The following is a 24,246-nucleotide window of genomic DNA, read 5'->3' on the forward strand; positions in this document are numbered from 1 at the left end:
ATTATCGAACAAGGGAAACATACATACAACTAATTACTAACAATTTAAAGGTTTTATCTTTTTGAAAGAAGTAAAGGCTGTTCATAAGTAGTGCAATTGTAGGACTTTGAAGTAACGTATGATAGGAAGGAAAGAAATTCAGTATTAACCACACGCCTGGCTTTTTAAATTTCTAGGAGCATGCGGCTCATTTGCATTCCATTAGTTTAGGTGTCTTATGTAGGTTTGGTGAAGCCATCGGATCCCTTTCAGAATAATTCTCTTAAATGCATAAAATAACATGCATAGTATTTACAAAGAAAAATAATTACATACAGTTATCCAAATATCTTTTAAATTGTGATAAAGTAATATATGTGCATCCTTATCAATACATTAAACAATGAGACCTAGAAGTTGAATAACTAATTTTGGGATGAGATTCAATGATATTCTGTGATAGCAGTAACAATGGATACAAAATTGATATGGAAATATCTTTTATTTCTATTGGTGGCAAAATCACAGATATTGCTGATCCTGCTATTGTGATCATTACTGTGATGTTGCCTAAATTTCTGACTGAAGGCAATTCTAAATTTTAGTTAGAGGTTGTGAAAACAAAACAGTTGTGCTTTAGTTGGGTGCTACAGTGATATAAGATGGTGTTAGCTTGGTTTTTGCCCCCAAATAAGACTTTTTTTGATTAGGCCTGTTCCTTTCCTTCCCATTTTCTCTTTCTATTAATAGCACTACATTCTGTTGAACTAGAAGTAACAGGAGTTTTAAAATTACATTAATATTCATCCAGATAGTCTTAAGGAAAAAAAAAAATAATGAATGTCTGAACCTTACTGAAAAGAAAGAAAAAAGACCATGTTTTGAGCCTTGTTATATTTACTAATTGGTAAAATTAGCTGTACCGATCGTATCTCCTTACTTTATTTTTGTGTTATATGTTGAGGCCTAAAGACACTCTTGGAGCCAGGAAAAAAAGAGCAAAGTTATCTGATAAAAGAGGGAGCATATGAATATAAACTCAAGAATATGAACACAAGATCAAGGATGTAACAGGTGAGTGAGTTTTTGATATTTATTGATGTTTACAAAGGACACAGCTTGGTTTTACAAAGACATTGCCATATTTTAAGTTTTCTCATCTTAGTTTCTTTTTCTCCGTGCTATAGAAATGTCAGTTCAAAATAATACTGTTCCAGCATTTAAAAACCAGTTTCTAGAAATGTATTTTTCTTTTTTCTTTTTTCTTTTTTTGGAGACAGAGTCTCACTCTGTTGCCCAGGCTAGAGTGAGTGCCGTGGCGTCAGCCCAGCTCACAGCAACCTCAGACTCCTGGGCTCAAGCGATCCTCCTGCCTCAGCCTCCCGAGCAGCTGGGACTACAGGCATGCGCCACCATGCCCGGCTCATTTTTTTTTTTTTCTATATCTATTAGTTGGCCAATTAATTTCCTTCTATTTATAGTAGAGACGGGGTCTCGCTCTTGCTCAGGCTGGTTTTGAACTCCTGACCTTGAGCGATCCTCCCGCCTTGGCCTCCCAGAGTGCTAGGATTACAGGCGTGAGCCACCGCGCCCAGCCTAGAAATGTATTTTTCTTTATAAAGAAAAACATATTCTTTAGAATAAAAATTACATTGATTTTTCTAACACTGTTCTTTATAAAACATTCTCTGTTTTTGCTAATGAAATCTGTCTACCATAGCTCACGGATAGATCTTGTGGTACAACATCTGAGGATACTTAGATTCAATTCAATTTCAATTTAACAAATATTTATAAGCACTTACTGTTGATAGACACTGCTGTAGGCATGTAGAGGAACACAGAAAGGACTAAGAAGCCACTCATTCCCTGGTGGTTTCAAAAAGTCAGGAAAAATGAGAAAAAGACTCAAAAAATAACTATAAGCAAAATGGTAAAATAATAACAGTAGTTATTATTGGGTGCTAAGTGCTCGTCATTCATTATTGCTCTTTCTGCAAGGTAGCTGGGTTACTTAGATGCTTTCAGCTGCAAATAACAGAAAATTCCAACACAAAGTAACTTAAAAAATAAGGTAATTTATCACTCACATATGAGTTTTAGAGGCAGGGTGGCTCGAGCGTCGATTAAATCAATCAGTGGCTCAACAGCACTTTTAAGAGCCCAGATTTTTGTTTTTTTTCTGCGTCATTTTAGGTTAGGCATGTGGCTTTTTGCTGAGTCTTGCTTCTCTTATGATTATAAGGTGGCTTTCCCAGTTTCACTTTGACAATATCCAAAAGAAGAGACCATTTCCTTCTTGTGAACTATCTTAGGAGCCAAAACCCCCCAAAACAAAGCAAAAATAAAACAACCAACCAACCCACCTCCCTCCTTTCCCCAAACAAAACAAAACCAAATCCTTTACTAGAAACCCATAGCAGACGAGCCCTCCTGTCTCCTTGTCCATAATTGTTTCATAAATTGTTGCCTAAAGGGATCACTAGGAAGGGCAGTGGGCCCACCATAACTGGGTTAGACCAGTCAGAATCTGCCCCGCTCTCTGAGATTAGTGATGAGGGCAGCCTCCCTGGACATGCATGACCGCACTGAAATGGATGAATTCCTGGACAAAATTGAGAGTCCTTAAGAAAAATAAGAGAATGGATATTTAGAAGGCAACCAACTATGCCTTCTGCAGTAGCCATTATTATTTTGCAATGATAGCTTTAGAAACAGAGTGTCAGTTATGTTAAGTGATTTTACCAAGATCAATCTCTAATAAGTTAGCAGATCCAGATATCAAATATGGTAGTAGTAGTCTGGGAGTTCCAAAGACGAGACCTTTTGACTGCATCATTCCCCATGGTACTGCAATGGAAAGATTTTAGAGTGCTGTATCTTTTTTTTTTTTTTTTTTTTTCGGCATATTATAGGGGTACAGATTTTAAGGTTTCAATAAATGCCCATTTCCCTCCTCCCCCCAAAAGTCTGAGTCTCCATCATGACCATCCCCTAGATGGTGCACATCTCACTCATTATGTATGTATATACCCGCCTCCTCCCCCCTCCCACCTGCCCAATACCCTATTACTGTAGTACCTATGTGTCCACTTAGGTGCTGCTCAGTTAATACCAGTTTGCTGGAGAATATATCTGGTGCTTGTTTTTCCATTCTTGGGATACTTCACTTAGTAGTATGGGTTCCAGCTCTAACCAGGAAAATATAAGATGTGCTATATATCACCATTGTTTCTTAGAGCTGAATAGTACTCCATGGTATACATAAACCACATTTTACTAATCCATTCTTGGATTGGTGGGCACTTGGGCTGTTTCCACAGCCTTGCAATTATGAATTGTGCTGCTATAAACATTCGAGTGCAGGTATCTTTTTTGTAGAGTGTCATTGGATCATTTGGGTAGATGCCCAGCAATGGGATTGCTGGATCAAATGATAGATTCACTTGTATCGCTTTAAGGTATCTCCATATTGCTTTCCACAGAGGTTGAATCTTGATATCTTTTGATTCATGTTCAATGTCTAAGGCAAAGATGTTGCATTTTGGTATCAATATAAGATCTTATTTTTATGAAACTGAGAAGGATTTGATAGAAACATGACTCTACTTGCTAGTCATACTTTCTTATTACATTCCTTAATCTTCATGGAAACAACAAAACTAAGGTATGTGTCAAAGTAGAACCAACCCCAACTGCAAACTTTACTGCTTCTTTGTACAGCATTTATGGCTGTGTGTAATGTATGTATCGACTTGTTAAAGAAATCAACAGAATCCTGAGTTTGTTGTATATATTATAATTCATTCAAAGAAGTAGCATTTTTACTGTTGGAGAAAGGGGAAAGGCCCTGTTTATCAAGATATTTTCTTCACTTTGTAATAAGGCAAAGATAAGACGAATGAGTCTTTTACCCCTATTAGTAACCATAGATTTCCTTTACCCATCAGCCCCCAAGTAAGTTATAATTTGTCACATGAGATGCTGTGAAATGTAATTTAAACCCTATATTTCGTTTCCCTCTCCTAATCAGCTTATTGTCTTCCTGAGTGGGAGACCGAAACAAACTCTAAACATGACACTTTCTTACTATTAATGACTGCTTCCAGAGCCTCCCAGAAAATATGATGGATTAATTTTAGGTAACCAAAGTTCAATAAACATTGAGCCCCAATTTCTAGAGCCCATCATCTGTAACACCTTGACAGTGGTTAATATAATTTTGCAAATAAGATAACTTAAAAAAAAATCTTTTAGTTATTTAATTCTCACCAAGTGGAGTCAATTCTATAGGTCTTCTTGCGTTTCCAACTGAGTAAACAGTGTGATCTTTTACTTAGCAACGTGGGTACCGTCTTTGATGTCTTCTTCTCCTTCATTCCCATACCCAGTACATTGTCATTCTTTTAACTCCTACTTGGGCTACTGCATGCCCTCCTACCTGCTTTCCACCAATCCACTTTGTCTCCTCTCCAATCCACAGTGCAGCCAGAGTGGTCTTTTAAAAGGCAAATCCAATAATGGCCTCTCTGTTCTTAATACCATCTCATGTTTCCCCATGGCCCTTAGAGGAAACTTCTTTCATATGTCTAATGAACTCCTGTGATCTGCCTCTCTGGTCTAGTCTACTGCCAGTATCTGATCCAATCCCTTCTCCCCTTCAGCACATAGTGGCTTAACCATTGTGTGCTGATGGATGAATTAGGGAATATATTAATATTATTCCTTATCAAAAGGTTCTTCTGATAATGATAGAAATCTACTTCTCTCTGAACTTTGCTTACTCTTAAAAAGAAAACAATGCAAATGTATATTTAAGCACAATACTCTGCTTGTTAAATTCAACATTAGACAAATAAGTGTACAGATTATTTTGCCTAGCTCTGGGTAATTAGTTACTGTAAAATGAGCCCTTATATAAACAAAGCAAAAGAACCTAAGGGCCTCCCTGTTTACTTAAATAACCTGGGGAAAGTCGAGAAAGATAGAAGTTGTAAGATGCTCACCCTACACCACAAAAAGACTGGATATCTTGGTAAGAGTTTAGATATTTGAGCCACTAGAAGGCTGTAATTTGATTACTTCTGCTTAGCTCTCAAATTGTTTATTTAGTTTCTTTTATTGCTAATGACAAATTCATATAATCTCTGTAATTTTGATTGGTTAGACAGAAATATAGATGTTTATTATTGCATACGTCTGGTGCACTATGTATATTTGTGTAATCAGAATTTTTCGAACTGTATTAAATTCCTTCTTCAAGGATGGAAAAATATTTGACTTAGTTTCCTCCCTTACATACAACGAGGAGTTAAAATGTTTCCTTTTTAAAGCATTTTGTTATTATTTTTTTCCATTTATGGGGTATGTGGTAAGAAACCAGGTAATTTGTAACATATTATTTCATTACCTAAAAAAATAGCTTTCACTAAAATGTATTATTATCATAAACTCACATGCTTTTGACCACCAAAATATAATTGAATTTAATTTGTCATTGAAAAGTACAATTGAAGCTGTAGATTCATAATAACTATTTGAAAAATGTTATGTTTGTTTCTGATTTGAAGCTTTTACAGAGTGATATCTTTTATACTTTGCTAATTCTTGCTGTTGAAAGACTTAAGGGGACAAATTCTTGAAAATTCTAAACATAACAAGGAAAATCAGGGTCACATCTAAGGTTGATGGTAAGGTGCTACTTGCTAAATATGAGAAAACACGGCTGTGTGTAATGTAACTTGCTGGAGAGATGATTTGACCAGATAGGGATATTTGAAAATTAAAGTTAGATTTGGCATCCAAATATCCTTAGGTTTTCAGGTTTTTGATCTGTTTATTAGCCATGCAAAAATATATTGCTGTTTCTTAATCTGATTGTAGTTGATTCTGCCACTGGAGTTATTTTATCCCCCACACTTTAATGTGGTATGTTTTATTTTCAAGTGCTTTTTTCATAAAGATAAGCAAACAAAATAAGGTTCCCACTTCCCTCCTCCATCAGCCATGTTTTTGTTTAGTTAGCCAACGTCCATGGGAAGATATTAAAATAATTAATTCTTATAATTCATTTGCGTCTTAAATGACTGGTTATCACGGAAGCTGAACTCCAACTTTTATCTCTCAAATATGAATGCAGCAATATTACAGAGTTATAATTCACTCTGAATTATTTAATCACTACCATCTACAGATAAGCTGGCTTCTGAATCTTTGCCTGATTTCACAACTAAGTCCTCTTTCCCATTCAAATCGCCATGGCTGTGCTGAAGCTAGGTGTTTAGAGAATCCAACTAAATGAATAATAGGTTTAAAAATGTATCAGCTTCATTGACTTCCCCAAACTTTTCCAGGCTTCTTTAATTTTAATTGTCAAAATGAGTGCACATGAGGGGCTATTGGTTATCTCTCTTCAAGTGTATTTCAAAGCAGAGTCTATGATGGAAAAAGTGCTGGATTTAGGATCCGAATACTTGGCTTGAGACCTGGTCCTTTAGTCTACCACCCATGTGACTTTGGACCAAATTACTTAAACTTCTCTGACCCTTACTTTCCTCATTTGTAGAAAAAGCAAATGGGTGTGGGGATTCAGAGCAATGTTTTGCCATTTACATTTTCTAATTTCTCTAAGACTGTCTGCATATGACTTTTATGCAACTACACTGAGGCATTGATGTGCAATAGATTGTAAACTAACAGGCAAAAAGCCAAAGGTAAGATGGGAGGACCTCACCTGGTGTTTTTGGTTAGTCAGTGTATGGGGAAATTCCAGAACACACCGTAATGTGTTCCTTTGAGATTTAAAACCAAAAGACTTAAAACAACTTGAATATCTAAAAATGGGTAATTGGTTACATATATTTTGTTACATCACAGGACACTATGTGTATAGCCATTGAAATGATGCTTTAAATCTATATTTATTGCCTTGGAAAGGTATTCATGGTCATTTATGAGCCATCAAATTCTGTTAGTAAATATATTGCAAATCAAATTTTATGAAAATTATAAATCCATGTCAGTATACACACATATATACACAAATATCAAACATATAAGATGCATAGTGGCTATCTATGGGTGTGGGGATTTAGAGTACTTTTTTGCCATTTGCATTTTCTAATTTCTCTAAAATAAACATAGATAAGTTACATAAAGTCATACACAAACATACACACATATATTTGTACATTGTTCTATTATAGAACAAGTTATGCTACAAAATTCATACTCCGTCATTTGTCCTAAGTCCAAGATAAGAATGATTTCCTTAAGTAAAATTGAAGCGAAATGTACATTTTTCCATTACAGAACAAACTTTATTACAAAACTCATACTCAGTCATTTGTCCTAGAATTCGGAGGCCAGGGAGTTGCTTTTTAATTAATGGCCTACAGAATTTAGAGGTTTAACAATGTGCCGAATTTGAACACTCCAATGTATTCATGCCCTCTAACTACACTATGTGTCCAAGTTATGCTGTTATTTTTTTTAAGTAAAAAATCCTTAGTGTAATTTTCCCTCTTCTTTTATTACTAAACAAATGATTCACTTAGGAATTCCCTTGGAAATGTGAACTACTTACTATCTATTAAGTATCTTTATCTGTTTATGCTGTAGTTCATCCTTGTTTTAAAAGAGGATATTAGTTGTTTTCCCTTTTTTAAAGAAAAAAGGCCAAGCAATAAAGAATATTAACACAAAAAAGTCTTTTCTTCTAAGAGACATATGTAAGAAATCTAAGTTAATATTTTTAAATTAATCCTGCTGTTTCAAGTAATTCCTCCTATGGTTATTTTAGCCCAAACCTTCTAAGTTCATTAAAAACAAAACAAACAAAAATATTCTGTTTTAATTTTAAGATAAATCTGCATCTAAGGAATTGGGTGTATTCATACAGTTTGGTGTGTGTAAGAGTTAACACTGAAATATTCCATCCAAATTGTTTTTGCACATTCTACTATATTTCAAATACAACAGAGGAGCTTGTGCTTTTCTGAATCCCGTGGTAAATAGGATGTGTTGTTGGTATTTTATTTCCCCAACAGAATTGTAAGTTCCTTGAGCATGGGAATCATTGTATTTAACTTGTGGAGGTCAGTGTCTTGTAGGAAATGAAAACATTTGTCGATTTGGTTTACTTAATTTTATATTATCTTGTAAAACAAATGCTTCTTTTAGAGTAGCAATGGTTTCTCTTATCAATCTGGATTTGCGCATCTTGGTTTAATAAATGAGCTTTAAGACACATGTGAAGAATAGAATCCCATTTAATAACCTGTGGCCTGAATATAGACTTTTGATGTATTCTTCATTCTCCAGAAGATTTATTTACATATACATTTTACATTTTCATGAAATTTGTATTCAATATGCTTCAGTATTAACACCTCTTTTGCTAACTCCAGAAGAAATATGATTTCCTATCTAAAGCCGAATTTTCTACATATAAAAGAAAATAAATTTGGTAAGGGAAAGAGGAGCTAAAAGGCTTTCTTCTCCTGCTGTCTGTTGTTTGAGATTAGAAATCTCACGAAGCACCTTTCTTACCTTGCTCAATGTAGCTATTTCATTTCAGATCCAGGTTGGTGTGAAAACGTGGTTCAAGATGAAGAATTGCCTGATGTCTTATTTAATACTACGCCTCTGTGAGTTGTCCCCTCTACTTTTCCTGAAGTTACACACTGGCAGAACCACTGTCATTGCCCTTGCTTTTTTGTCTTTGCTGCACATTTACTTCCCGATAGGCTTAAAATAATGGCTAAAATGGTTGAAATGATTTATGCCTGTAGACTGATGTCTTCATTTGCTCTATTCACAATCCCTTCTTTCTCTCTCTTACTAATGGTCTGGTGAACACCTAGTGTTAGGTGCATTTTATTAGAGAGTATATTCCTTCTAAGTGCGGTTCCTACACTGAAAGAAATGGGCCATAATCATATAAAAGTAAAGTATCTCTTTGTAGAATTTACAAGAAATGGAATGTCCTTATTCCTGAGGCATAGAACATAAAAGACGTTTTTCTTCTCAGTCTAAGACTGCTCTTTATAATAATGTTGATTAAGTGTAGCACATCAATAGCTGTTGTGACATACAGGAAAACGAATGATTCTACTGAAAATCTCTATTGAAAGGTGTAAATCTCTTGAACTTTCTAGTTATCTACAATTTTCTTCTTCCTGTTGAGACAGGAGGGATTGGTTCCCGGTCTCCACAGATTGCTTCACTCCTAGTTCATAAAATTGCAGTTAATAATGGTGAGCTAAGATCATTCTGGATTTGATGAACTGCCCTATCATCATTGAGCGAGAGTCTTTAAATCTGCTGTTTAACAACTTATAGGGACCTCGCACTGATTAATTCATCTGGTCATAGTCTCAAGGCTGACATGGCATCTTCTCCATTCCATTGGGATCAACATCATCATTTTATACGAAATGAACTTACTACTTTATAGGCTTGGTGGGAAAGAAATTTTAACCATCAGCCGTAGGACGTGCCACTGGAAGTTAATTCGTTGACCTATGAGAACAGAGAAGATCTCATCTTTTACTGAACTTTCTAAACATAAATTAAGGTTATCAGAGAACCGAAATGATCCTGACATTTGAACTTCAGTAGGAGGCCAATACATTTAAAGTAAGTACTCCCCTTCCTGATGTGTTCAACATTGTATCAGAGTTGCATATCAGGTTCTTAAGAAAATATTATCCCAGGTTGAGAAAAGCATGGGTCGTTGGTACTTAGAGTAGACACTATGTTGGGGCAACATGGCGCCTGTTCTGCCTTTATTTTGGCACTAGAACGCTGGATTCACCCTGAAGATGCATCTGCATCTCATGGTGTGTAGCCTTGTGGGGCTGGCAGTCAAGGTCCCCCGCCTTGTCCATCCAGGAGGTGGGTTCGTGGCCAAAACTATTGCTTTCTTCCTTGGGACTTGGGGTTTTGAGGAGGGAAATCAGAGGACAGAAAAATGACATGGAGCTAATTTATTGCAACAGTGTCGACCTTAATACGTTGTTAAGTCTTGTTCTCGGGCTCACCAGGGCTGGATTCATTCCTGCCTCTCCTGGACCCTAGATTTTTCCTCTAAACTGTGATCTGCCACCCAGCCTTCCAGTACATTCCCGTTTGCGTTAATGCAGCTAGATCAGTGTCTGTCATTGTCCTCCCAAGCACTGACAAAACTCCCCTGTGACATTGCTGAATTTTGAAGGTCATGTGCCATCCTTTGGGAGTTCTTTACCATATATTCTTTTGAGGATAATATGCAGTGGGATCTGTTTGACTACAATATATCTTTAGTAGGCATTCCCAGGGTAAAGAGCTTACTGGAATCCCAAATGTCAACCAAGGGCCTCTGAAAGGTTCTAGGGCCTGTTCCCAGCCACACTCCTCAGACTCAGGGAATACCAGCCTTCTCCTGGGGCTGGATGCCCCAGGCACTCCTGTTTTCTTTCGCTTCTTGGAGCATGATACGTCCTTGCCTTCCCCAGTACCTTTGCACTTGCCATTCCTTCTATCAGAAGTTTTATTTCCTTGCCATTATGCTCCTTTTCAACAGCTGCTTTCTAATCCTTCAGGTCTAAGCAAAATCTCAAGGAGCCTTCCCTTGTCAATACTACTCAAAGTAGGTCAAGTGATTTTACATACCCCATTGCCCAGTTGGTAATTTTCATGAGGATGTCTCGGAGGCATTTCATGGGTCACCTGCCCCACCCAGATCTTCTGAGTCTCCCTTTTCTAGCCAGTTTCTCTCACACTTCTGCATTCAGCATTACCCTTCTGCAGCGTCAGCCTAGTTCACAGCAGCCTCAACCTCTTGGGCTCAAGCGATCCTCCTGCCTCAGCCTCCTGAGTAGCTGGGACTACAGGCATGCACCACCATGCCCGGCTAATTTTTTCTATATATTTTTAGTTGGTCAATTAATTTCTTTTCTATTTTTAGTAGAGACAGGGTCTCGCTCTTGCTCAGGCTGGTTTCAAACTCCTGACCTCCAGCGATCCTCCCGCCTCGGCCTCCCAGAGTGCTTGGATTACAGGCGTGAGCCACCGCACCCCGCCCCACCTTCACCATTTTATCCTATCCCAGTTATCATGTTTTGCTTGGTCAGCTGCAACTGTCTCCTATTTTGTTTCTGCTTCCTCCTCTTTTCCTCATGCAATGTGAATGATGGCTTGTATTTCCTTGTTTAGAATCTCCAGTGACTTCTAATTCCAATCAGGAAAAAAATATTCAGTCTCCTGACTGGCCAGCAAGATCTAGCATTATTTCCAACTTGTACACCTTCGATTTCCTCCTTCCCTCCCCTCCCTGTTGTCTTACTTCCTTCTTCCTTCCTGTCCAGCCATTCTGAGCCCTACCGTCTTCCCACTGGCTCCTCTCCCGGGTGGAATGCTCTTCCCAGATTTTTGCATAGTTGGCTCTTTCTTGTTATATAAGTCTCAGCTCAAATGACTTTCCCTCGGAGAGAACTTCTTTGACTGCTGATTCTAAAGAACGGTTCTCTAAAGAACGCCAAGCTCCATCACATCATCTTGTCTCAGAGCTTCAATTACCCTTGTGAAATGATCTTCTTGATGTCCTTGTTTTACTTATTGATAGGACTTGCAAGGGTATATTTTCACAGCCAATTTTTCCTATTGGCTACGCTTTAAAACAGAACAAAACAACATCCTATTTGGCCATTACCTTTCCTTCACTCCTATTTTGGTTATTTGGTAACACGCATTCATGAATTAATGAAAAACGACAGAAAAAAAGTTAATGATTCGTTTCCTGTGTTTACTTAAAATAGGAATCTCAAGATATGCTATTTGTGGACATTAACAATTTAAAATAGGCATGAGTGGGGCTTAATTTTTAAGCTAGACACACAGAAAAACAGCCCTTTTAGAAATGAGAATTATCTGAGTGAGAGAATTAGCATGGTTTAACGTTTAGTCATTATAATAAAGCACTTAGGCACATGAATTCCTTGAGAGCAAGGACTGTGACATTTTCATTTTTGGGCATCTTTATTTCTTTGGCTTGTCTGTTGTCTATGAGTTCAAGAAGAGCTACGTCAAATGGTTGCTGAATTGAATAAAATGCCTATTTTGGGAATTGTTTTAATGTTCATGGTCTGAAATTATTTTTTGAGCAAATGAAGCAAGATGCCTTCACTTGGAATTAAAGGGAAGTCCAGTGAATTTATGAACGTCAATAATGTCAGTAAGATTCTCATTTCATCTCATTTGAAAGCAAACAGAAGTTTAGGAATGAGATAGGATTTTTGTATTATGCATTTAAGGTTTTGCATTATCCTGAAAAGGGAATATTTGGAACCTGGGTTTTTGGAGCTCTAGACTCTTTGCCAGTATTTTGGATTATTAGTCTCTAATATTCATTAATCCTGATTAAATGATAGCCAGGATATTCAAGGTGCTCCTCCACATAAATACTAAGTAAGTTTAGGAGAGTTTCCTCTAAAATAAACCTAAATAATGATTTTTAAATCACCAAGGGAATGCTTACAGAAAAGACACTATACCTAGTCCAAAATAACTGCAGAATTCTCATCTGCCACACTCTTTTCTTCTTAGCATTTATGAAAGGTGAGAGAAAAGCTTTTTCATTCCCTTCATTCCCACTTTTTTGGTCAAGTTTTTTTCTCTATGCATGAATTTTCTCATTGGGGTACCACTGGAACTTGACAGTTATTAGACAAAGCTGATACCTGGTTAGAAGATTGTAAAACTACTGCTTTGGTGCATTGAGGGTACACTTGTAACTTGGGATGATTTTGCTTTGCTCCTACTTGTTCCAACTGTGCAGAGAATGGTCCACTAAAACAATTACTAGTAGCTAGTAGCTACTAGTAGCTGGTTTTCTGAAGGACAAAAATTTTATTTCAGTATTCTTAATTTCACATTTTTAGGGCAAATGATGGGTGTCTTGACTTTGCTCATACATTTAAATATGTATCTGTGTGTACAGAGAGAGCTATACCGTGTTTGCCCCAAAATAAGACCTACCCATAAAATAAGCCCTAGCAGGATTTCTAAGCATTTGCACAATAAAAGCCCGACCCTGAAAATAAGCCCTAGTGACAGGCGTGGCTGCGCAGCGCATCTGCACAACCCATGCATTTCATTGCAGAGTGGTAAAGAAGACGAGTAGCCCTTCTCATCTGCCCCATCGTGACAGCTACTGTCCCAGAGGTGACCGGAAAGGTGCGGGCTGTCCCACCAACAAGGTCAGTTCCCCCTGTGAGGTCCCGGCCATCCTGTGTGTGCTGCAAGCTGAGACTTGGAGGGGAAAATAACACACCCCCCCTGAAAATAAGCCCTAGGGTGTCTTCTTTAGGAAAAATAAACATAAGACCCTGTCTTATTTTCGGGGAAACATGGTAGCTAGATAGATGCAGCAATGTTTGTGAAAAACCAGTTTTCAGGAAATTGTGTTACATTTTGTTTAGAAATGCCCATTCCTAGAACAGAAGTTACAAACTGGCAGTCTCTGTGCTGAAACAGACCCCTGGACCTGGTTTCATGTGTCCTGAATGATATTTTCTTGTTTTGTCGTTGTGATTATTATTATTACCTAAGCTTTGACAATCAGAAGATTTCACAAAGAAATTCAAATTCCCTGAAAAATCAGGAGACGTTATAAGAAATTGTGTGCATTTCAAACGCTGGTGATGCTGTGATTTTAAACTGCAAATGACAACAGTTTAAGGGCTTCCATCCCTTCATCTTGCTGTTTCTCTTCCGAATCAAATGGTGTAAGCTCCAAGCACTGAAATGGTTACCCAGAATGCTCCTTGGCTTAATGGGGTATTACACGCCATCCTATTCCACCTGTAATTTTGTTCCCCCAATTTCTATGTTATATCAATTTTTCCTCCATAAAGTTTTTCACATTTGGGCCTATTTTCTTCCTCTCTTTGATATGACTTTTATTCAGGTCATGTTTTTCTCTGTATTGCTGTCTTAGTTGTCACCTCCCTCCTCCCTTAACCTGGCCTCTGCCTGCCTCACCCGACTCTGCCTGCCCGTCACAGATTTGTAGATTTATAGACCCAAACCTTGCTTCAATATATCAGTTTCTGCCCTCAGACCTTCAGCCACAAGACAGAACCAGTGTCCAACTACATAACAGTCAGCACACAATCTTTTATCTCCCCTTGTTTTGTGTTAATCCACCCACAAATAGCTAGACAATGTGCCCATTTCCCTAGTACCAAAATAGGCATCTTCCCACCTGTAATGCCTTTGCTTCTAGTGTTATCTCTTTCTCTTCATCCATGCAAGCAGACTATCAAAACCGGGGTTCCCAGACCACGCTGGTCCATGACTGCATAGAGCAGCCCTTCTTGCCTGGCAACTTATCTCAAAATCACACCTTGTTCCTCGGATTCTCTTAAGACAGGGTTTCTCCGAGTGTGGTCCCCAGATATTTTTCTTCAGAATCACCTATCTTATTTTTAAGCTTTTATTCCTTGGCTTCTCCTATAGCATCCTGAATTCCTTAAGTAGGGACCTGGGAATCTGGGAAGTCTAAAATTTGAGAAGTCTGGAATTCAGAGGCAACGTGAGTGGTATTGGTAGAGGCCTAACGATTGGAGAGACGGTGAAACAAGATTCAATTCATTTTAAAATAGATGCATTTTCGGGTCTGCCAGTGGTGTTTCTCAAACACTGTATGCCCTAATTATTGATGGTGGCTCTGGTTGTGGATTTCACCATCTCTTTGACGGGCCCCTAAGCTAACTGAGTAAAGGCAGAATGGCCTCCATGCCCTTCTGGCAAAAGCAAGACAATTGAATGAGATGATAGAAGAATGAGTTCCTCGAGCATGAGTATGTTTCCTTTATTTTTAATATTGCTCTCTGGCATGCTCATGCCTTGTCTTTAGTCATGCCATGATTAATCCACATTGAGTTGGATAAATGGCATGAATGTTTGAGGCTGAGAAGCTAGAAAGAACAGCAATACTTAGAATGGCGATGATGATGGGAATGCCTGTTGGTTGCATGGTCACGCCAAGGCCAGGCGCTGCCTCAGTGTTTTGGCTAGGTCACTCCGGCGAAGTGCCCCAACCACAGTAAGGCATTGCCACGACTACCCATATTTTAGCAATGAGGAGTATTCAGCTGGCCTTCCATGGGAAGGCAACAAAGGCACTGTGATGTGAAATGCAACCACTTTTGTCATCCATGGGGAAAAAAAAAAAAAAAACCTTTGGAACAACTTAAATCATCTATTATTTTTTTAAAGCAAGGATGGGGGGGAAGGGGAGGTTGATGAAATTAAAATTCTGATTGATAACTGTTGAGAAGGCCACAGTGATAAAGTGATTTAATAAAAAGAACAGGATTTGGAACTGGAAGACCTGGGTTCGAGATTCAATTTGCAGATTACCGGGTCTGCAAGTTTGAGCAAGATTCAAAGTCTCTCTAAGCCTCAGTCACTTAATCTGCAAAATGGGGCCAATACTGCTGCACACCAGGCTGTTATAGATGCCAAATGAAGGAATGCATAGAAAATGCTATAAAAATATACAGCGCTATTGCTACTCCAGATTGCTCAAGGTGTGAACCAAGCTCTCAAAAAACGTGATTATTCCGAAGCATGCTTTTAAGAGGAAAAGAAGCAGAGAACTGGTAAAAGCTCATGCCCATAATTTCAGAAAGCAGGTATTCTCGCCCCCAGCTAATGAAACTGAGGCTCAGGGAAGGGAAGTGGCATGTTGTAGTCACACAGCTAGTAGGTAGCTGAGCTGCGATTTAAAAACTATGCCTGCCTGACTTCAATGCCACCCTCTTTTTACTGCACCAGTTTGTCTTTCTTTTCTTTATTGTTTTAATAAACCAACCCATATACTTTTTCTTAACATTAAAAAAAAAAAAGACATTATGTTTGAAAACTAACTCATCCTGATAATTCCCAATTAAGATGTTGTCATCTAGCATCTGGCTCAATTTCCTTTTATGAAATATAGTAAACATAATTTGAGTGTAGCTTAAATGAAGTGTCCAAATGAGATGAAACAGGTCACCTGGGAAATTAGATTTTATAGATTACAAGAATTCAATGCCCAAGTTGTACTTAATGGACACAATTTTTTTTTTCCAAAGAAAATTCATCAGGAAACAATTGATTGGTCTATCAATTTCATCATTATTTCTATATGACATCTATAGTATGCAGCAATTAAAGAAAAAATAAATAATATAAACTTCACCGTGAGTAGTAATGAAGAACATCTCTGTCTTCATGGATTTGGGATTCATAAGAAAAACACAGGGGGATCTTTGAAGCAAGTTAAAATTTTTTTTCTTCCACCTTGTATTTAAAGAATTCTATTTAAAAGACCTTTTAATAAAAAGGAGGTTAGAGAGTTTTCTAGCCCTGTGGCTTTTTAAAGGAAACGATTCTGAGAACACTTTATGTCTGTATTAACTTTTACCCCCCACTATTAAATGTGGTTGTGGGCAGTTGGGCAGAAGGAATGATCTTTTTTAAAAAAGTAAACATTTTAAAAATGAGGTGGGGAGTTGGGACAAGAGTGGATGTGAGGGTACCATGAAGTTGGAGGTGTTGATTGAAACACTGTAGGAAAAGCTTTTTTTTTGAGTACAGATCACATCCTGACAAGTAACTTAAACATCTTTTCCTTTGGAACACAATGAGGTGGTATTTCAACTCACATGCTGTAGAATCACACAGCCTGGCATGGAATCTCAGCTCTGGCACTTCCTAATTTTGCAATTTTAGGCAAGTCACTTGAACTCTTTAAGGCTCTGTTTTCTTATTGGTAAATTGGGGATAGCCACTGCTTCATAGGGTTGTCACCATGATTCAGCATAATCATCAATAAACGTCAATAAGCATTGTGGATGTTGTTAATATTATTATTATTATTATTTGGTGTTGTATAACTTGCTTGACATGTTTATTAGGGCCTCCTATGACCTCATAAAACAATTAAAAAAAAAATGTCAGTTGCCTAAGAGCTGTCCCTTTACAATTTAATAGATTTATAAAACGAGGAAAAAAGACACAGCACACCTATTTAGATAAAATATCAAATCAGTCTCCTTTAAAAGACATTAAAGGTGTTCATAAAATCAAAAGATTATAAAACCAAGCCTTCTAGTAAATAATCACAGGTTTAGAGATATTTTCGAAAGTGCACAAATTTGTACTCATCATAGGAGAACATATCGATTCGTGTGTGTATTTCAAGCAACCGTCTTACGCATGCTGCACCGTGGCCCACAGCATTCTCCCCTGGGAAGGTGGCGTCTCTAATTGCAGTGAATGGCGATTCTATTTGTAGACATCCTTTCCCACAGCGTGCATTCCTTTCTGTGATTATCATTTAAAAATACTTGCCCTCAAATTAGTCTTCTTGGCTAATATTTTTCTGGCTAATAATTTTTTTCCTATAAAGGGAAAAAATCTACAGCACTACAAGAACCTCCCAGATACTATGTTTCTGAATTGAAAATGCATATTAAGTTTTAGCAACAAAGTAATCTATGTTTCCTACATCACAGGGGCTCTAAGAAGCATTTCAATATTAAAGATCCTCAAATGACCACTTAGGCCACGTGTGGGTTAAAAATAATAATAATGATGAAAATCAGAAATACTAATATCATTTGAACTGCCAGGGTACTTTTTCTCATTCTCCTATGCTATTCCTTGCTTATAAAACTTTTCACACCAATAGAAAATCAAGAGCAAAGAAGACTTACCTTCCTTCAACCAAGAAATGTTATTTTTATCATTTTCAAAATGCTCAGCTGTTCTTACTTTTATCTTTTCCAGCTCAGTTTCTGACATCTAAGTGGAAACAGAATTTGTGATATAAAAAATTCATTAAGAACCCAAATTTATAACATTGCGTTTTATATTTAGAGACTACTGCCATATTATGGGAAAATTTTATTTCTATAGTCTTCCAGTTCACTGTCCAATGTCAAGTCTTATATTTTATCTATTTGCGTTATTTTAAAACATTGAATCGAAAACTTTACATGACATTTCATTGTTCAGCAACACAGATGGCTGTAAGATCTTATAATTTCTGAATGTGAAAGAATAATAGATTGATAACTAAGCATGCATTTGTAACAAACAAACAAACATTCGGTTGCTGTTTTAGTGGGTTTATTTATTTTTTATATAAGCTAGAGAAAAGCATGCTACAAAGTGACATGCAAAGATAAAAATGAGAATAAAACACAAAAGGACCTTTTCAGGAATTTATTGGGTGGGGTAAGAACCTTATGACCTAAGCCAGGCCAAGCTGTGGAGGGGCCAATTCGGCATCTGCAGAGCCGAACACACTGGATTCTCAGCAGTGGCCCTGCAGTGAGCTAGGACGCTCTGTTGGAAGCAAGCACGCAATGTACTCACCTGTGTCTTGCAAAAGGAGGCCCAAGGTGTGGGGCTGGGGAGCAGTGTGTTGTAGCCTCCTTTATCTTTGGATGTCCAGCATTCCTCAACCCTCCCAGAAATGAGCAAAGAAGCAAACACGCTCCCTCCCTGGGTGGTGCTACATTTGTACTTCTGCCAAAAACTTGCGGCTGAGAGTTTTTTTTTTTTTTTAAGGTAATATAAAGCCTGTGGTTCAAAACAATAAAAACCTTCTCCAGGCTAGCACTTATTTAAAATGACACTCTGCAAAAACAGAGCAAAAATAATGAACTCTTTTCAAATGGACAGAGTTTCTTCCCTCCCCTTCCTTCTTTACCCCGCCATTCATTACCTTATGGTTAATGTGAAAAGATATCAGAAAAAATGGTGTTGAAAATATACACAGATTATTTGGGCTAAAAGGAAAGGAAGGGAAACATTTAAAGCTACATTTTCCGGAAATTCATCCTACAGCTGGTATTTTGAAAAGCAATTTTTTTTTTCCCCACTCACATTTTAAAAGCAACAAGAAAGCATTTCAAGTTCTTTTGATCATCTGCAGATATTCCAAAGAGACTTCGGAATAACATTCCAAAGAGGATTTGTTATTAGATTCTTAGTTAAGGATGATAACTATTTGCAACAGAAGGTTAAAAACAAAAAGCATAACCCTTGGGTATGCATGATGGTAAATAATCCACCATTCCTAAAAGCTGCTATTTTTTTTCATCATGAAAAATAATATTTATTTTTTTTGTCCCAAAGTGGTTTGCCTCCTCCAGTGTTCTGAACTGGACAACAGTTTATCATCTCATTGCTTTGTATCCATTTCACTTCCTTTCCCAATTTCTTTGCTCCTCGTGCTGTGCTCCCAGTAACATCATTTTTAAATACCACCTCCATCAGCCAATTTCCACACTCAAATAACTTTCTGTTTCTCCCCTTATCAGTAAGAAAAATTACAGGTTTCTGAGACAGCTAAGGAAGACCGTGAGCAGTCAGATCCTATATCATGATTTTCCAACTGTGGTCTACACAGTCTTCAGATTCCTTGGAGGTTCCTAACCGTTTGCGCCAACCTAATGGTATTGCTACTGTGCCTTGAACAGACTTGCTTCTGTTATTAACATTTCTAGAAAGGTTGCCTCAAAATTCCATCTCCACCCTCACCTTGAAGGCTTCTTGATCTCTCTCTCGTCTGGAAATGACCTTTCCCTTCTCTGATTCCCCTTGGTGTTGTTGGTACAATTGGGCTCCATTCTAGTCTCATGTTCCTGACAAGACTATTAATCCTCTGAGGGTTTAGCCCCTATCTTAGTATCTTGTGTCTTTTGCTCAGCACTTGATGTGATCCTCCACAAATTAATAATTGTTTCGTAAACTAAGCCAGCACGTCAAAAACTGATAGTTGTTTTTGTTTATCTCAAAGCTGTTTGGTTGTAGAATATAACCAAGATGGTTGTAGAATACAACAGAGATGGTTGTAGAATACAACCGAATTCCTTTCATTTGTCTCTTTTCTATACATCGTGACAGTGTTTTATGTTGCTTCCTCATATATTTGGGGACCTAATCTAATTCCCTTAATAGTCTAATCACTTTGGAAAAGCAAATTATCTAAATTTTACACATTAGTGGGGCAAGAAAGACGTGACAAATAATAATCACAGTGATCTTAAAGCAGTGAGCAGAGATAACACAGGAGCTAAGGAAATCTAAGGTGAAAATATCTATAATGGATTAGAAGAGGCAATTAACTACCGGGAGGGAATAAATGAGACAGGGACAGACTGAACTTATTATCACTGTTAGTTTATTTTTAGCTATGTTTTTAATATTAGACCACATGATTATTAATATTATTCCTCAACAGAAATGTTTGTTGTTTTTTTTTTAATTTTCAAAATTGGAGTTGGATCTCTGTACGATTACAAATCATGTAAACTCTTTTCCCCATGCACATTCTAAGGCAGAAAACCCCTTTCTACCAATGCACATGTGATGGATCCAGTCTCATAGCCTTGCTAAGATTCTGTGATCATTTTTATATATTTTATACGTATGTCCAACTAAACTATTTTCCCATTTCCTGTCCCAGCATAACCCATCACTCAAATCCTCGTCCATAATTCTCACTTTGGAGATTATGGATTATTCTTGGATTATAGTTTATCCTTTGATTATTCTTGACTTATATATGCTTTCCACTTGTTTGACTTTTGCAACTACTATGACACATGTATTTCAGGCCCGGTATTAAATAAATTGCAAACTTTAACATCCTTGTGCAAGGTTTTGTTCTGGGGAGGAATTTTTATGAAGATGATGTAGTGACTAATTTGGAAATAATATCTAATTTTGGCTGATGTATTTGCAACATGTGGTCAGTGCTAACGCTTGGAATTCTTCTGTTCTTTGCTTTATCATTTCTCTCTGCTTGGTCTCTCACTGCCGTTTGATTTTGCTTTTGCCCTTTGAACTGGCTTTTTGTTCTTAAGACTATGTGATATTACTTGAACTTTCTATGTGGAATTTTTTTTTCCCTTTCATTCTGAACAGCACCATTGTTCAAAGTTAGACAAACTCATTTTGAATTCTATTGCTGTCTTAATGAGTATTTGCAATCATTCCTTGTGAGAGTTATAGCTGTTAATAAGCATGGTGTTCAATTTTTTTCATCCATTTCATTAGAAAGATGAGAAGAACAGATGCTGACTTTTTCCTGGATCAACTGCATATCACTTACATTGCATTAAGGGTATTCCATACTGACGCCAAACCATTTATTCGCCCACCTAGCTATATCCTTGGTCCACAAAATTCTCTGTCTGGGTAATGGAGTCTGGTTTGGACTAAGATTTTAGTCTCTTGAGCTGGGCTAGACTCTGGAATGAATGAGGTGAACCCACAGTCTGATGAACCCCAGGCAGGACAGACTGGGAGACAATACATGGTCCAACCGGAAGTTCAAAAGTGACAGGCCAGCCTCAGAAGTCAGGCGGGTTTGATGGGAGTCCAGGGAGAATAAACACTTTTTAAAAAGAATCCCCCTGTCCAAATAATGTGCATTGTGCCCACTTAAAATAATGAGCTAAACCATTTATAACCAGGGATATGGTCTCAAAGTTCAAGGATTCCTCTTAAACTATGCTTTCTTTTTTAAATGGAGATAATGAGACTGTAGTCTCTTTTTAAAATAATTCTATTCCTTTTATTTTGACTCAAGGCTCAATATTTTTAATTCCTAATCAAAATCTGATCCAGAAATAGAATGCTTAAAGGGCAAAATGTCCAACAGAAGGCAATCTCTGCCAAGAGAAAAACCTGTAAGATTATCACACATTCCACGTTCTTGTTTCTGTTAGAATTGAGTGCATGGAGCCAGAGCATTTTTAACAAATAAGTGCTATCATATTAGTCTTTTTGAGTGTCTTAAAAGTATCACATTATCACCTGCCATTGTGTGTAAAACAATGAATTATATGTGTAGTGTAAGAATATGATATTAGTCAACGTGTAGGTATGTCAACAATTCAGGTTATTGCATTTGAGGACGACAATTTGTAGAGTAGAGCTCTCTAAAAGATTTGTGGATCGGATCCAACTACAAACAGTATAGGAAGATGTACTATATTCCTCTGGAAGTATGTTTTCTGCCACAGAATAGAATCTCGATTATTCAGTATAATTCATTAAACATTGTAAGTAGCCATTCTAATGATCAGTATATGCCATTAAATATTTTATATTTTAAAAATTCTCTTTGGGATTTTGTGGCTTTGATATAAAAATACACATGGTGTGCAAAACACTGATCCAAGCTTTCAAAGGCAAAGGTAAATAAAACAAGAAGAAAATTCTGTATTTGTGACACAGGCTTTCCCGGGGGAAGGCTACGGCTAGCACCACAAGGCATACCAATTTAAGGATTTATTAGATGTTAGATCTCACCAAAAGTTTAGGCCTGAGAAATAACACTCAGGAATATAAAATGCGTTAAATTTTATCCTCCTTTCATGCCGGATCATTAAAAAAAAAAAAAAAAAAAAAAAAAGCTGCTTATCTTGACCAAATTACTTTTGTACCATACAGAGAATTGCTTTTACTAACTTAGACTGTGGCTAGCAGTGAAAAATGATGTCAGAATAAACATGTGAATGACACTTGCTGGTGGATTTGTAATGAAGATCTTTGTTTCCTCTGGGGATTGCAACACTCATCCTTAACTTAATATAGTTCACTTAGTCTTAATACTGTTCCACTTGATGTTAAGCCTAATAACTTCATAGCTGTATAATTTTACTCTCTTCTTTGTACTATTATTTTCACATATTTCACATCTGCAAATGTTATGACAACATAAGCAACGCATATATGCATATATAAGCAATGGGTATGTGTATACACACACACACACACAGGCATACATTGTTGTACTGCGTTTTGCTTTATTGTGCTTTGCAGATATAGCATTTTTTTTTTTTTTTACAAATTGAAGCTCTGTGTCAACCCTGTGCCAATCAAATGCATCGGCACCATTTTTTTTTCCAACACCATGTGCTCACTTCGTGTCTCTGTGTAAGTAACTTTTAGCAATAAAATATATTTTAATTAGGATATTTACATTTCTTAGTCATAATGCTATTGTACACTTAATAGACAGTGTAAACGGAACTTTTATATGCATTGGAAAACCAAAAAGACAATTGTGTGACTTGCTTTGTTGTGATATTCACTTCATTGCAGTGATCTGGAACCAAACCTGCAATATCTCTGATGTATGTGTGTATGTGTCTATGTGTGTGAATCTCTCTGTATACATCTATGTCTATAGATATATACATATATCTGTATACATATGAACAGATAGTTGTCATAAAGAAATTAGGAAAAAAACATATTTTTTAATGTTTACTCTCATAGTTACCACTCCTGGTTCTCTTCATTTCTTCTAGTAGACCTGAACTTTCATCTGATATTATTTCTTTTCGTCCTAAAGAACTTTCTTCAGTATTTCTTTAAAGGCACCTACTGGTGACAAACTCTCTCACTTTCAATCTAAAAATGTCTTTAGTTCACTCATTTGTGAAGGCTACTTACCTTGGATATATTGATAGGGTTCTTGATTGCCACTTTATCTCTTTCTTTCATTCTTTTTTCTGTTCTTTTTCTTTTCTCTTCTCTTTTTGTAAGCATCATTCCCATCATTGTTCCCCTATATCTAACATGTCTTCTTGTTCTCTGTGACCACTTTAATTTTTTTCTTTTTCTTTGGTTTTCAGCAGTTTAACTATGATGTACTCAGGTGTAGTTTTCTTCATATTTTTGTTCTGTTTGGGTTTTTTGGTGAGATTCTAGGTTTTCCAGATTGATTTTTTTTTTTACCAAATTCAGAATATTTGGCCCATTATTTCTTCAACTAATATTTTTCTGCCCCATATCCTGTATATTCTATCTCTCAGACTCCAATTACACATGTGTTAGACCAGTTGACATTTTCACCTACGTCACAGAGGCTCAGCTCAGGTTTTTTTCAATCTCTTTCCTCTGTTCTTCAGATTGAATAATTTCTGCATATGAGATTCAAGGTCACCAACCCTTTCTTCTAGAGTCTCAATCTACTCTTATGGCAATCTGGGGTATTTTTCATTTTTGATATACCTTTTCTTCTAGAATTTACATTTTGTTTTTTTGTGTGTGTATGTAGTTTCTACTTTTTTGCTGATATTTACCCATCTCTTATATATTATCACTATCATTTCCTTTAATTTCTTGCTAATATTTATTATCATAGCTAGTTTTGAGTCATTATTTGGCAACCCCAACATCTCGGTCTTTGGTTGACTGCTTGTTTTC

General features: G+C 36.9%; 1 protein-coding gene across 2 annotated transcripts in view; it reads right to left on the reverse strand.

Moving 5' to 3' along the window:
- MDFIC2 (MyoD family inhibitor domain containing 2) overlaps positions 1-17,814 on the reverse strand; it is a 102,906-nt gene extending 85,092 nt beyond the window's left edge. For both annotated transcript variants that reach the window (XM_020284844.2, XM_020284843.2), the window contains exon 1: positions 17,727-17,814. In XM_020284844.2, coding sequence (XP_020140433.1) covers positions 17,727-17,814 — 88 coding nt within the window. The remainder of the gene's footprint in view (positions 1-17,726) is intronic.
- Between the last annotated feature and the right edge of the window lie 6,432 nt (positions 17,815-24,246).

This window comes from Microcebus murinus, chromosome 28, assembly GCF_040939455.1.
Source record: "Microcebus murinus isolate Inina chromosome 28, M.murinus_Inina_mat1.0, whole genome shotgun sequence".
Lineage (NCBI taxonomy): Eukaryota > Metazoa > Chordata > Mammalia > Primates > Cheirogaleidae > Microcebus > Microcebus murinus.